This window comes from Bos javanicus, chromosome X, assembly GCF_032452875.1.
Source record: "Bos javanicus breed banteng chromosome X, ARS-OSU_banteng_1.0, whole genome shotgun sequence".
Classification (NCBI taxonomy): Eukaryota; Metazoa; Chordata; class Mammalia; order Artiodactyla; family Bovidae; genus Bos; species Bos javanicus.
In genome coordinates, this window is record NC_083897.1 from 134,812,762 (window position 1) to 134,828,410 (window position 15,649).

Consider the following 15,649-nt stretch of genomic DNA (forward strand, 5'->3'; position numbering starts at 1 on the left):
TTTTCCCAAAATTTTATCATGAATATTCAAAATACAAAAAAGTTTTAAAAAAACCAATACACCGCTAGATTCTATATTTACATTTTACTGTATTTGTTTTGACATCTATTTATCAACCCTCTATCCATCTGTCAATCCACCTTATTGGTATTACTACTACTACTATTACCTGGGTTCAATCCCTGGGTTGGGAAGATCCCCTAGAGAAGGGAACAGCTACCCACTCCAGTATTCTGGCCTGGAGAATTCCATGGACTGTATAGCCCATGGGGTCGCAAAGAGTCAGACACGACTGAGCAACTTTCATTTTCACTTTTTCCCCACCACTACTGTTACTGTTATTTTTTGCTGCATTTAAAGTAAGTTGCAAACATTAGCAAACTTTATTTGTAGACACTTCAGAGTATGTAACTGAATATTAATTCCAATTAGCTTTTTATTTTAACTCCAACACTGTAATCTTGAAAGTAGCCTTCATTGGGCCAGAAGACATGGCATTATATGAGCTGAAAACTGAGAAAGGTTTTCAGGATAACTGGGTAAAAGTATCAGGGGAATCATTCACCTAAATTTCTCCATTTTCTTTGTTCAGAGATGAATCAGCCTTTCAGGGCTAAGAATGTTTTGCCTGTGGTGAATTCTAGGAAAGTTCGGTGGCTGAAAAGAGAGGGTCATAAGCTGTTCCTTTCTGGCACGCTGCCAGAAACCCATGGGAAAGGCAGTTATGAGTTTCAGTGGTTGATCACATGTAGCGGTCTAGGTCAGAACCCTGGCTAATGGACCAGACTGTGTCCATGCAGATTGCTCTCATGAGGGTGGACATGGGAGTCAAGTGTACACATCATTCCTGGATATTTTTAATGTCCTCGACCATGAGCATATCTATGTCCTTCATAAACAAATACTTATAAAATAATCAGTCGCTGACTTGGAGCCATTTCCTGGAGTCAGAGAGTCTGAATCCCTAATATGGAGTATTCCAGACATATTTGTCATTTAATGAACAGCAGTGACTGTGCTTTAAGGCAAATTACCGAAACCTGACCAATGTTGAAAAAAAGATTTTTTTAAGAAAGTTTTTTTGAGTTGACTGCTTGAAGGAGAAAAAATGGCAAATGATGAAATGTCTAAGATGTCCATGTATTTCTATAAGGTATATTCTTGAGAAGCGTTTTGAATGAAAAAGGAAAAATGATCTCATAAAATACGTTGATAATGTGGGTGTCCTCAAAGACAGATAATGGTGCTACCTGGAATCATTTAGCAGCTGATGGCATATCTACACATTCATATATCCAGCTGCCTGCTCAGCATCACTGACTGGATGGCAAATGACAGTGTGAAAAGTGCTCATAGCTCCATGTACGAAGTCACATTTCTCATTTCAAAAGCCGGCCCTGTTACAGTGAAATGTTATATGCTGCATATTCCATTTGTAAAAATTTGTGCTCCCCCCCCACTGCCGCCACGCTTGTTTTTCCTCATTTTAAGTCTTCTAGCTTTTAAGGTCTACTCTTTTTTTTCTGTGCAACAGCCTACAAGTAGACTTCTCTGCCTTGCCCTGACAATGCATGCCTTTGAATTAGCTTCTCCCTGCGACTGCCTTCTCAAAGTTAAGAAAGAAAGGGAGCTCTTCTGCCTGTTTCAGAGGTGGAGGGGATTCTGAGTCCCAGGGGAAGCTTGGAAAATGTGGTAAACTGAAAGCATCCTCAGGAGTATGGGAAGTCCAATATGGAAGCATGTAAAAATGTAGAGCACATCCATCTTCTCCTGTTTTCTTGTATCAGGAAGCCATCCTTCTCAATGTCACGTGTAACTGAAGAAACTTTCAGGACCCCTGCGCTTCAGAGGTTACTGCTCTGCCCAGTGGGACACAACATTTCATCTCTCAAGTCTAGTTTAATACATTTTTATCTTACTGGATGGCTGCTTGCCTTGGTAGTAACATTTAGATGAACAGATTTGCTTTCTGAAAGGGTAAATATTTGTAGAAATTTTTTTTTTACTCCAGAGAGCTTTGAAAATCCACCACATCTCTTTTCTTGCATTAAAGCATATTTTCCAGTTAACTATCATGACTAAACAAATAATCTGGAAACTGAGTGGCTTGAAACAACCATGTTTATCTGCTCACAAGTCTGTGGGTCTGGAAGTTGGGAAGAATGCAGTTAAGTGTTCATGTCTTACACATACAGAGTCAGCGATGGCAGCTGGGCCTGGAAGAGCCACTTCCCAGATGGCTTGTATATATATCTGGCGCCACAGTGTCCTTGGCCTCTGTCTCCTTCCTCACATGGTGTTTCTTCTTCCAAGACTACTCCTCCATGTGGTGTGGGCTTCTTCCAGAATGCTGGTCTCAGAGTCATCACTCCTTTTACAAGGCAACTGACTTCCAGAAGGCAGGAAGCAGAAGCTGCCAGGCTACTTCAGAGCCACACCTAGAACTGGCACTACCCCTTCCAGTGTATTCCATCAGTCAAAGCAGCCACAGGCCCTGCCTAGACTTAGGAGGAACAGAAGTAAACTCCACTTGTGATGGTGGGGTGTGTCAAGGTCACACTGAAAAGAAGATGTGTATGTGGGAGATACTGTTGGAACCATCTTAGGAAAATAGACTCTTCCAAAGGAGGAGAACCAATGACTGATCAACAATGTGTAATCGTGGTAACAATGTGTAGTCGTCATGCTCACCAGGTCAAACATCTCACCCGGATTTGAGAGGACAGACAGGCAAGGTTTCCTAGAGGGGGTGATGTGGAAACTGAGAGCTGAAAGATGAATGGCAATGAGCCAGATCAAGGAGAAAGAAAGTTCCAGGCAGAGGCACAGCAAGTCGACAAAAGAGTGAATGCACATTCGAGAGCCTTAAAAAGTTCAGCATAAAAAGGAAAGAGGGGCCACCTCTGTGTGTGTATGTTTATCCTTGAGTAAGTATCAGCATGCTGAGGCTGAGGCTGGGTTAAAGACATCACAGGATTTTCTCTTGAGGGCAAGGAAGGTTTTAGGCGGTTGGTTCATTTCCCTGCAACTTGGAGAATGGTTTGACTACCAGAGCAGATGGATGGTGGGAAGCACTGGACATATTTAAGAGATAATAGGAGCAGAATCCACAGGATTTCAAGGTGGACAAATGATGGCTTGGGTTTCAGGCTCAGGCAATTGGCTATGCGTTGAACTATTTGGTAGGGAATGCAGAAGTATTTACCAAGGACTGCCAAGTGCCTGACAGAGAGTCCCTACTTCTGTTTTCTTTGGAGACAGTTGCAAAGGTTAAGTATAATGAAGATAAGCAGCAAGATTATTTCATGGCACTTTTAATGTTCTTGTATATTATCTCATTTAGCTTTGACTCATTGAAGTAAGGCGGCGATTTGAGCCGCGCTGACGCTGACATATAAGTAATCTGGGGAAAAGCCCTTCCTCTACATGCCTATTAGAGCAGGTCTCTAAACTAGGCCTGCAGCCAAGTGTAGCCCACTACCTTGTTTTTAGAGCTTGTGAGCTTAACAATGGTTTTTACACTTTTAAGTGCTTGAAATAAAAAATCAAGAGAGGAGTAACACTTCATGATAAGTGAAAATTCCATGAAATTCAAATGTCAGCAGCCATAATTAAAGTCTTATTGAAACGCAGCCACACCCACTTATTTTACATGCTGTCTCTGGCTGGCTTGTTGCTACAAAGGCCAACTGCCTCAGCCGTCTCAGAGAACACGTGCAAAGTTGAAAATATTTACTATCCGGCACCTTCCTTCTTCAAAAGCAGGCAATGAGCTTTCTGCTGTTTACAGAATAGAAATCCTTTGAGGCTTCTGCAACTACGCATAGCCCTGTAAAGGCGGCAACTTAATGATGTAAGCAATAATTGAGCAGTGCTTAGGGCCTGCCCCGGAGAAGGCAATGGCACCCCACCCCAGTACTCTTGCCTGGAAAATCCCATGGACGGAGGAGCCTGGTGGGCTGCAGTCCGTGGGGTCGCTAAGAGTCGGACACGACTGAGAGACTTCACTTTCATGCATTGGAGAAGGAAATGGCAATCCACTCCAGTGTTCTTGCCTGGAGAATCCCAGGGACGGCAGAGCCTGGTGGGCTGCCTGCCGTCTATGGGGTCACACAGAGTCGGACACGACTGAAGCGACTTAGCAGCAGCAGCAGCAGTAGGGCCTGCCCAGCTCCTTTAATTCTCATCACAACCCCATCAGCTTGTACTGTATTATCGTCGCCACGCCCGTTTTACAATGGAGGCACTCGAGGCACAGAGAGGCTGAGCTACCTGCCCAAGGTCACACAAGGCCCAAGAAGTGATGGAGGTAGCCGACTCCAGGCAAAGACAAGTTTTCCGAGGAGGTCCAGTTGGGACCTTTGGCCTGAACACAGCACCTGCTAGGCCCATCCATGCCTCCTAGGGCCCAGAGCGCCTCTCTCCAGTGACCTTTCCCCGCCCGCCCATCACAAGGGCAGCCGAACAGGCTGGGGCGGAGCTGTGGCGAGGGGCGGGGCGAAGGGATCCTCGCGGCGGCGGACTGTCAATCAAGGAGTATCGCCCTTGCCCAGGGCCTCCGAGACCCGTGGACTCCCGCCTCCAGCCTCCCTGCGGCCACTGGCAGCGAAGCGCTGAGTCACTGTGAGGCAGCCGCGGGGCGCCCTCCGAGCCCGCCCTCTCCACGCCCCTCGCTGCAGCCGCCGAACGGGCTGCTATAGCCGCCCTTCACCGGGCTCGAGTACCTGGCGCCCGCGGGGCCGACGGGGCAGACCCCGCCCTCTCTGGCCCGCTTTAGACTCCCAGGGGTCTCCTAAGAGAAATGGCCAGAGATGCTTAAGTAGTCCTCTGCAGTTTGGTGCAAGTCGCAGACGACTTTTCTTTCTGCAGAGCACTAAGATCTGGTAAGTACCTCGTCAGTGGTGCACGTGCATAGAACTTAATTGGAGGAGTCTGGAAAGATCCAGAAATAGTTCAAATTGAGGGCGGGGGCTGGACGTAAAATACTTTCTAGATGCTCATAGGTGGAGGATTGAGTTCACTAAAGGTGGCAGCCCAGGGGAGGGCACATTTAGAGTGAGCCTTGATTGGTCGGGCTTCCCCGGTGGCTCAGAGGGTAAAGCGTCTGCCTGAAATGCAGGAGACCTGGGTTCGATCCCTGGGTCAGGAAGATCCCCTGGAGAAGGAAATGGCAACCCACTCCAGTACTCTTGCCTGGAAAACCCCATGGACGGAGGAGCCTGGTAGGGAGCCTGGTAGACTACAGTCCATGGGATTGCAAAGAGTCTGACAAGAGTCAGACACAGCTGAGCGACTTCACTTTCACTTGACTGGCTGGAGGGTTTAGCCAGTGCTAAACCCTCTGAGTGCTCTGAGTAGCAGCAGCTTGCATTCTTAGAACACTGACTACACTCCTTTGCAGAATCTACACTGTTTTATGACTCCTATTCACAGGTGGAAAGCCTGAGGAACAGGGAGGTTTAACAGTTGGCCTCAGATCACACAGCTGATACGTGGTGAACCTGGGATGCAGACTCAGACTGTGTGGCTCCAGAGTCTGTGCTTCTTGCTAAAATATCTATCTTGGTTTGAGTGGGAAACTTTGAAGGAATGGATTATATGTCATTTGCAGAAGAGCTTTAGGGATTGCGTGTATTGTCTGCAAGCATTTGAAGTGGAAAATGGATTAATTATACTTGGTGTGAGACTCACAAAGAGGAAGCACTTTTGAATTGGGGGTCCTGAGTAGAATACAGATTGCATGGTCAAGGGCACCTCCTCCGTGAGTTTCCTGTGCTTTTCTGTGCTCTGGAAGACTTCAGAGAAAGCTTCAAATATTTCTTGCCACTTAAGTTGACCCTGAACTTCAGGGATAGATGAGTCTTTGAATTTGATGACCCTCAAAGATCCCTTTCAGTGCCAAGATCCTTGCACATTCAGATAAGAGATACCCAGATCTCTCTTAGCTCATGGTAGCAGCTCCCTTCTGGGGCAACGTGGGATAGAGGTAAGGGCAGAGATTTCAATCAGATGAAGCAGGTAAAGTGCTCATTAGAGGTTCTAAGTAAATGCCCAGCAGCTGTTATTACTAACTGTGGTCAACGGTGGTCCTAGGACTACACCAGATAACCATTGTAAATCGTTAGTAGGGTGCTGAGAACCTCCTTAGCACTCACAGGCGTCCACCATCATTAGTGGTGTTTGAAAGCAGAGTAAGCAATTAAAAAATTATAGCTGTTAATATTGGGCTGGCCAAAAAGTCCAAACAGTTCATTTGGGTTTTTCTGTAACATCTTGCAGAAAACCCCAAATGAACTTTTTGGCCATACAATATTTGGGGCGTGGTGGGGGGTGAATTTCCTAACCTATATTTTATAGTCCGTGGGTGGTCGGTCCCTCCTTGATGACGTCTCTGTTTTGTTGTCCCTTCTCTTATCCTGCATCCTCTACAGCTCAGCCTCAGAACACTTGCTTTTTAACCTTGGATACGATGTCCTCCAAGAAGGTTACCCTCTCAGTGCTCAGCCGGGAGCAGTCGGAAGGAGTTGGAGCACGAGTCCGCAGAAGCATCGGAAGACCCGAGGTATGCTGGTTGGATGGCTGTTTCATGCCTTTTTTTTTTTTTTTAAGCGGAAGGGACTGGTGGGACCCTGAGGGTAAGCTTGGGAAGATAGGTCATGAGACAATCATGAGCTGCCCCGTGGGGTACCTTAGGAACCAACTCTAAACTTAGCAATTGGGGTCTCCTCGAGACCAACCCCACCCCAAGGGGATTTCTGTACTGTGGATCCAGTGATCCTGACTGAAACGTCTGTGCTGCTCTCCGAACACCCACATCCTATCCTGAGTTGATCTGTCAGCCTCCAGGTGCACGTGCCCAGGCATACCTGCTAGATCCCCTAGGTTTACATGCCCACCAGTCAAAGCACCAGGGACAGATGCTGGGGCCCAATCCCAAATTCCTAGGAGAGAGAATCCCATTGCCTCCTCTTGGGTCAGGTCTGTACCCTGAGGCAGTCAGCCATTTGCCAGGCATTTTGAGTTCTTAGAGAGATGGCTGAGACTGGACTCTTTGGACCTCCTGATGGGGGGCTAAGTGGGGGCTTCCCTCAGAGAAGGTGATTGTCTCCCTCAGAGAAGGGGAGACACGGGACTTGGAGAAAAGAAAATCTTACATGCAAAAAAAGGAAATGATGATTCTAATCCATGGAATACAGTGCCCAGCTCCAGATTCCAAAAGCAGAAGTTGAGGTATAATTGACATATAATAGTAGTTTCAGGTGAACAACACAATGCTTCAGTATTTGTATATATTGCAAAATGATCACAAGTCTAGTTAACACCTGTCACCGTAATATTTTTCTTGTCATGAGAACTTTTAAGATCTACTCTCTTAGCAACTTTCAAATATGTAATGCAGTATTAACTACGGTCACTGTGCTGTACATTACCTCCCCATGACTCATTTATTTTATCACTGAAAGTTTGTACCTTTTGGCCCCTCTTTATCCACTTGTCACCCCCCACACACACACACGTCTGGCGATCTCCAATCTGTTCTCTGCATCCGTGAGCTTTTTTTTGTTGATTTTGAATTCCACATATAAATGAGATCATACAGTGTCTTTGTCTAACTTATTTCACTCAGCATAATGACCTCAAGGTCCACCCATGTTGTTGCACACAGCAAGATTTCATTCTTTTTTTATAGTAGAATAATATCCCATTGTATCCCATATACACCACATTTTCTTTATCCATTTATCTGTCATTGAACACTTAGGTTCTTTCCATGATTATCGTAAATGATGCAGCAATGAACGTGGCGATGCATACAGCTTTTCAAGTTAGCATTTTCATGTTCTTTGGATAAATACCCAGAAGTAGAATTGCTGGATGACATGGTAATTATACTTTTAATTTTTTGTGGAACTGGCATACTGTTCTCCATAGTGGCTGTACCAATTTGCATTCTAACCAGTAGTGTAGTAGGGTTCCCCTTTCTCCACATCCTCACTAACACTTGTCATTTCTTGTTTTTTTTTTTTTTTTTAATAATAGCCATCCTGATAGGTGTGAGGTGATATCTCCGTGTGGTTTTGATTTGCATTTTACTACTTAGTGATGTTGAGCATCTCTCCAAAATATTTTTTGAATAAAGGAGAAGTATATTAGGGAAATGGATTATTTTTGAAAAGTGAGGCTGGTTTGTTCCTCTTCTTAAATTCTGCTCTAATATTCTCATACTCTTCCCACCATTAGCTTCCTGTTCATCTGAGAATGTCTTCTGAGGTCAGTCAGATTTTGGTTTTCAAAGGGATACAGGCAAACAAGATTATTCTAAGGACTAAATGCACAGTGGATGTTGGGAAGATGCAGATGGATGTGGTGTCATATTCTTCTAGGCCACATTGCCAGCAGAAGAATTCAAACACCTGTCAGTAAACCCAGTATTGTATGTTCAGGGTAGCTAATACTTTAATTACTCCATCAGAAACACATCTGCTGAGGGGTTCTTAATTTTTCTGGTCTTATGAACCCCTTTGGGAGTCTGCTGAAATCCATCAGTTCACTCTCAGAATGTTGTTTTATAAATTTCCTTCTCAGAATAATGTTTTTAAAATGTATAAAATACATGGGATTACACACAAAGGAAAATCTTTGTATTGAAATATAGTTAGTAAAATATTGCAAAAACAAATTTGTAATTAGTAACTTAAATAACTCTAGTAACATTCAGTAAGAAGATGTAGTGGCACTTCTCATAACTACTTAATTTCAAAGCTTTGAGGAGCATGAACATAGTTCAGTACCTGCAGCAACTGTGATGTGATATGAAAAGAGCTTTGATTTCTATTGGTGACAAAGTCACAGGTCCTGGTAATTTACTGTGATTCTTTGACTGCATTCATAATTAAAGGAAATGTTACATTTCAGTCTGGAGATGGATGGTGGTGACTTGTTGCACAGCAGTGTGAGCGTACTTAATGCCACTGAACTATATGCTTTAAAATGGTTAAAATGGTAAATTTCATGTTATGTTTGTTTTACTACAAAAAAAAAATTCAGAAGAAGAAAAAATTTAGTTGGAAGTTAGTAAAAATAATGATGTGTTTTTTGTTCCCAGCCAAGTTTACAGTCACCCTGAATTCTATCTATAGATAGAGATATATAAAATATAGAATTTACCCAGTTAAAAGTCCCTGGCTGAAAAACCTGTGCTATAGAGACCCCCACATTCTACTAATTCAGAGGGTCTACCATGCCCCAGGTGTGTCTCTACTCCAAGGGAAAACGTGAATAGGAATCATTCCTAGTGCCACATGGCATCCGGTCCCATCACTTCATGGGAAATAGATGGGGAAACAATGGAAACAGTGTCGGACTTAATTTTTTGGGCTCCAAAATGACTGCAGATGGTGACTGCAGCCATGAAATTAAAAGATGCTTGCTCCTTGGAAGGAAAGTTATGACCAACCTAGATAGCATATTCAAAAGCAGAGACATTACTTTGTCAACAAAGGTCTGTCTAGTGAAGGCTATGGTTTTTCCTGTGGTCATGTATGGATGTGAGAGTTGGACTGTGAAGAAGGCTGAACACCGAAGAATTGATGCTTTTGAACTGTGGTGTTGGAGAAGACTCTTGAGAGCCCCTTGGACTGCAAGGAGATCCAACCAGTCCATTCTGAAGGAGATCAGCCCTGGGATTTCTTTGGAAGGAATGATGCTAAAGCTGAAACTCCAGTATTTTTGGCCACCTCATGCGAAGAGTTGACTCATTGGAAAAGACTGTTATGCTGGGAGGGATTGGGGGCAGGAGGAGAAGGGAATGACAGAGCATGAGATGGCTGGATGGCATCACCGACTTGACTGAGTTGAGTCTCAGTGAACTCCGGGAGTTGGTGATGGACAGGGAGGCCTGGCGTGCTGCGATTCATGGGGTCGCAAAGAGTCGGACATGACTGAGCGACTGAACTGAACTGAACTGAAGACAGAGAATGTTTTCTTTTACCTCTGTTTAGTTATATGTTTTAGTTGTACAGTGTAAACAATTTTGTGTCCTTACTTTTTCATTTAACAGGGTAGCCAAGCACCTCCCACGTTCTTATAAATTCTTCATAAATACCATTTAAGTAGTTATGACATACTCCAGTGAAAGAGCATACCATTATTCCCATTATTCTCTTATTCTTAGCCCAACTTTTTTACTTTTTGTTTAAATATTTGAAAAATTTTTATTGACATATAGTTGACTTACAATGTTGTGTTAATTACTCTTATACAGCAAAGTGATTCAGTTATAATATATATATATATATATATATATATATATATATATATATATATACATTCTTTTTAAAATATTCTTTTCCATTATGGTTTATCATAGGGTATTGAATATAGTTCCCTGTGCTCTACAGGAGGCCCTTGTTGTTTATGCATCCTATATGTTGAAGCTTATATCTGCTAACCCCAACCTCCTCCTCCATTTCTCCCCCAACCCATTCTCTGTCAGCAGCCACCAGTCTGTTCTCAATGTACATGATTCTGTTTTTGTTTTGTAGATAAGTTCATTTGTGTCATATTTTAGATTCCACATGCAAGTGATACCATACAGTGTTTTTCTTTCTGACTTATTTCACTTAGTATAATTATCTCTAGGTCCATCCATGTTGTTGCAAGTGGCATTATTTCGTTCTTTTTTTTAATGGTTGAGTAATACTCCATTGTATGTATATGTGTGTGTGTGTGTGTCTGTACCACATCTTCTTTATCCATTTCTCTGTTGATGGATATTTAGGTTGTTTCCATGTCTTGGCTATTGTGAATAGTGCTACAATGAACATAGGGGTGCTACAATGAACATAGGGATGCATGTATCTTTTTGGACTGTAGTTTTGTCCAGATATATTCCTAGGAGATTGCTGGATCGTATGTTAGCTCTATCTTTAGTTTTCTAAGGAACCTCCACACTGTTCTCCATAGTGACTGTATCAATTTCCATTCCCTCAAACAGTGTAGGAGGGTTCCCTTTTCTCTACACCCTCTCCAGTATTTATTATTTTGTAGACATTTTGCTGATGAAGGCTCTACTTCTAAACATTTAGATTGTTACCATACTTGTTAGCACTCCACACACTGCCAACTTGCCAAAAGATGGATCCCAGCCCTCCCATCAGAAGAGAGGAAAACATCACTCTCACTTCAAGGTGGTTACTTTTCAAACTTTTTGCACCAAGACTGTATCAGTGGAAAATAAAATCTCATAAAAAAACTAGAGCACAGAGCTATTGTAGGGTAGAATTTACAACAGTGTTTAACATTAGTGGCTCTAGGTGACACGTTCCTTGTTGCTGTAAATATGGAGGTAGAGGAGTTTATAATGTTGTTTTGGTGATGAATGGTGAACAAGAGATGGAACTGGGCCGACTGGTACCATCCATTATACTGTATATGGACAGTGTAGCCAGGCTATAATTGGAATGATTGCATATCATGATATTGGCGGGTGTGCTCCCAACAGGAAGGAAACCCATCACTCATCTGCATTTGCTTCTATGCCCCACTCCTCTTTCGGCCAGGCAGTCCTTTCTGCTGTGATTTTCCTTGGGCCACTCTCATGCAGGCATACCTCAGGGATGTTGGGGGTTCAATTCCACACCATTGCAATAAAGCAAATATTGCAATCAAGTAGTTCACACAATTATCTCGGTTTCTCAGTGCCTATAGAAATTACTTATGTTTATACACACTTAGTCTACAAGTATGCAGTAGTATTGTGTCTTAAAAAATGTACATACTTCTTTGGACTGCAAGGAGATCCAACCAGTCAATCCTAAAGGAAATCAGTCCTGAATATTCATTGGAGGGACTGATGCTGGAGCTACAATATTTTGGCCACCTGATGCGAAGAACTGACTCATTGGAAAAGACCCCGATGCTGGGAAAGATTGAAGGCAGAAGGAGAAGGGGAAAACAGAGGATGAGGTGGTTGGATGGCACCACCAACTCTATAGACATGAGTCTGAGCAAGTTCTGGGAGTTGATGATGGGCAGGGAAGCCTGGTGGGCTGCCATCTATGGGGCCACACAGAGTTGGACATGACTGAACCGACTTAGCAGCAGCAGCAGCAGCAGCAAGTGACTTAGCAGCAGCAGCTAGCGACTGAACTGAACTGAAAAAAATGCTAATGGTCACCTGAGCCTTCAGTGAGTTGTAGTGGTAAGATCTTCTGAGAACTTCCAGATGTTCAAGCTGGATTTAGAAAAGGCAGAGGAACCAGAGATCAAATTGCCAACATCCGTTGGATTATCGAAAAAGCAAGAGAGTTCCAGAAAAATATCTACTTCTGCTTTATTGACTATGTCAAAGCTTTTGACTGTGTGGATCACCATAAATTCTGGAAAATTCTTAAAAAGATGGGAATACCAGACCACCTTACCTGCCTCTTGAGAAATCTGTGTTCAGATCAAGAAGCAGCAGTTAGAACCAGACATTGAACAACAGACTGGTTTCAGATTGGGAAAGGAGCACGTCAAGGCTATATATTGTCACCTTGCTTATTTACCTTATATGCAGAGTATGTCATGCAAAATGCCAGGCTGGATGAAGCACAAGCTGGAATCAAGATTGCCAGGAGAAATATCAACAACCTCATGTATGCAGATGACACCACCCTTATGGCAGAAAGCAAAGAAGAACTAAAGAGCCTCTTGATGAAAGTGAAAGAGGAGAGTGAAAAAGTTGGCTTAAAACTCAACATTCAAAAAACTAAGATCATGGCATCTGGTCCCATCACTTCATGGCAAATAGATGGGGAAACAATGGAAACAGTGAGAGACTTGTATTTTCTTGGGCTCCAAAATCACTGCAGATGGTGACTGTAGCCGTGAAATTAAAAGATGCTTGGTCCCTGGAAGAAAAGCTATGACCAACCTAGACAGCATTATTAAAAAGCAGAGACAGTACTTTGCCAACAAAGGTCCATCTAGTCAAAGCTATGGTTTTTCCTGTGGTCATTTATGGATGTGAGAGTTGGACCATAAAGAAAGCTGAGTGCTGAAGAATCAATGCTTTTGAACTGTGGTGTTGAAGAATCTTGAGAGTCCTTTGGACTGCAGGGACATCAAACCAGTCAATCCTGAAGGAAATCAGTACTGAATACTCATTGGAAGGACTGATGCTGAGACTGCAATATTTTGGCCACCTGATGTGAAGAACTGACTCATTGGAAAAGACCCTGATGCTGAGAAAGATTTGAAGTCAGGAGGAGAATGGGACAACAGAGGATGAGATGGTTGGATGGATCACCAACTGGATGGACATGAGTTTGAGTAAGCTCCAGGAGTTGGTGATAGGGAAGCCTGGTGTGTTACAGTCCATGGGGTTGCAAAGAGTTGGACACTACCAAGTCACTGAACTGAGTGGTAAGATGGTGTGGAAAACACCGAAAGAACTTTTTGGCCAACCCAAATACTTTGTAAACTGTTGGCCAAAAGCTTATTGATAAAAATATACTGGTGAAATGTTCATTGCAGCACTGTTTACAATAGCCAGGACATGAAAGCAACCTAGATGTCCATCGACAGACGAATGGATAAGAAAGCTGTGGTACATACACACAATGGAATATTACTCAGCCATTAAAAAGAATGTATTTGAATCAGTTCTAATGAGGTGGATGAAACTGGAGCCTATTATAGAGTGAAGTAAGTCAGAAAGAAAAACACCAATACAGTATATTAGCACATATATATGGAATTTGGAAAGACGGTAACAATGACCCTATATGCGAGACAGCAAAAGAGACACAGATGTAAAGAAGACTTTTGGACTCTGTGGGAGAAGGCGAGGGTGGGATGATTTGAGAGAATAGCATTGAAACATGTATATTATCATATGTGAAATAGATTGCGAGTCCAGGTTCAATGCATGAGACCGGGCGCTCAGGGCTGGTGCACTTGGATGACCCTGAGGGATGGGATAGGGAGGGAGGTGGGGGGGACGGTTCAGGATGGGGAACACATGTACACCCATGGCTGATTCATGTGAATGTATGGCAAAAACCACCACAATATTGTAAAGTAATTAGCCTCCAATTAAAATAAATAAAAATAAGTAAATAAAACCCAAAAAATATACTGGTGATATGAATGTCTGCAAAGAAAATCCAACAGAAGCTACAGATAAATTATTAAAATCAATAAGAGCTTAGCAGTGTTCAAAATCACCTTTCTAGTCACACTTCTTTTTAAATTTTTTTTATTTTTCGCCATGCCATATGGCATGTAGGATCTTAGTTTACGACAAGGAATTGAACCTGTGTCTCCTGTGGTAGAAGCGTGAACTCTTAAACACTAGACCCCAGGGAAGTCCTTCCATTCACATTTTTGATCCCTAGCAGCAGACTGTGAAAAAATATTCATTTTTTCGTACTTTTTTATAGGGACAGATGGTAGTGTGTGATCATTTCACAGTATTTACAAATATCAAATCATTACCTTGTACATCTAAAACTAATATGTCAATTATATCTCAAATATATTATTTATAACACCATAAAATGCATGTTAGTCGAAAAAAGTTTCATATATGCAAAATCTGTATGGAGAAAATTATAAATCCCATTGAAAGACATTTCCAAAACCTAAATAAATGGAAGTAACCATGTTTATGAATAGGAAAACTCAATACTACATAAATATCATTTCTCCCCAAATTGATCCATACATTCAAAGCAGTTCCAACCAAAAGTCCAACATTTTTGTTTGTAGATGTTTTCTAAAATTTGTGTAGAATAGCAAATGGCCAAGGATAACCAAGGTGACCGTAAAGATATGCTGATGACAGCCAGCTCTGCTTTTGCCTCTCACATGGGCTCAAGATCTATCTTCATTTGCTGTCTAGTTTTTGCACAGTATACTAGACACTGAATATTCATAGTACTGTTTATATATATATATATATATCATTTATATACATATTTCAAACTCAGCGTGACCTAGAATGAAGTCACCATGCCTACTTCAAGGCTCCTTCTGTTATGTTTCTTGTATTTCTGGATGGCCTTACCACCCTCCCAGGCCCCAAAGCTAGAAAGTTGGAAGTGATCTAATGCTCTTCTTTTTTCCCATTCTCCATCACTACTGCCATTGCCTTAGACCTGGCCTTCGTTGTTGCCCAGACTGTTGAAAACTGAAAGTGAAAGTTGCTCAGTCATGTCTGACTCTTTGAGACCCCATGGACTATGCAGCCCATGGAATTCTCCAGGCCAGAATACTGGAGTGGGTAGCCTTTCCCTTCTTCAGGGGATCTTCCCAACCCAGGGATCAAACCCAGGTCTCCTGCATTGTGGGCATATTCTTTACCAACTGAGCCACCAGGGAAGCCCAAGAATACTGGAGTGGGTAGCCTATCCCTTCTGTAGCGGATCTTCCTGACCCAGGAATTGAACTGGGGGTCTTTTGCATTGCAGGCGAATTCTTTACCAACTGAGCTAGACTGTTGAAAGCACCTTCTAAATACTCTTTGCCTCCCATCTCTTTCTTTTCCAGACCATCTTCCACATATATGCTAGAATGCTCTTTCTTGATCTTATCATCTCAACCTGATTAAACCCACCACCTTCAGGATAAAACCCAAACTCCTTTATGATTTGACCTGTCCTCA

At 42.7% G+C, this 15,649-nt stretch overlaps 1 protein-coding gene across 4 annotated transcripts in view; it reads left to right on the plus strand.

The window, feature by feature from the left end:
- The first annotated feature begins 4,514 nt into the window (after window positions 1-4,514).
- The window catches only part of PIR (pirin), a 98,222-nt gene continuing 87,087 nt past the window's right edge, over window positions 4,515-15,649 (plus strand). Inside the window, exons 1-2 of one of the 4 annotated variants that reach the window (XM_061408117.1) lie at window positions 4,515-4,883; window positions 6,432-6,562. In XM_061408117.1, coding sequence (XP_061264101.1) covers window positions 6,470-6,562 — 93 coding nt within the window. In that variant the 5' untranslated portion in view covers window positions 4,515-4,883; window positions 6,432-6,469. The remainder of the gene's footprint in view (window positions 4,884-6,431; window positions 6,563-15,649) is intronic. The other 3 variants (XM_061408120.1, XM_061408118.1, XM_061408119.1) reach the window with 3 other exon arrangements.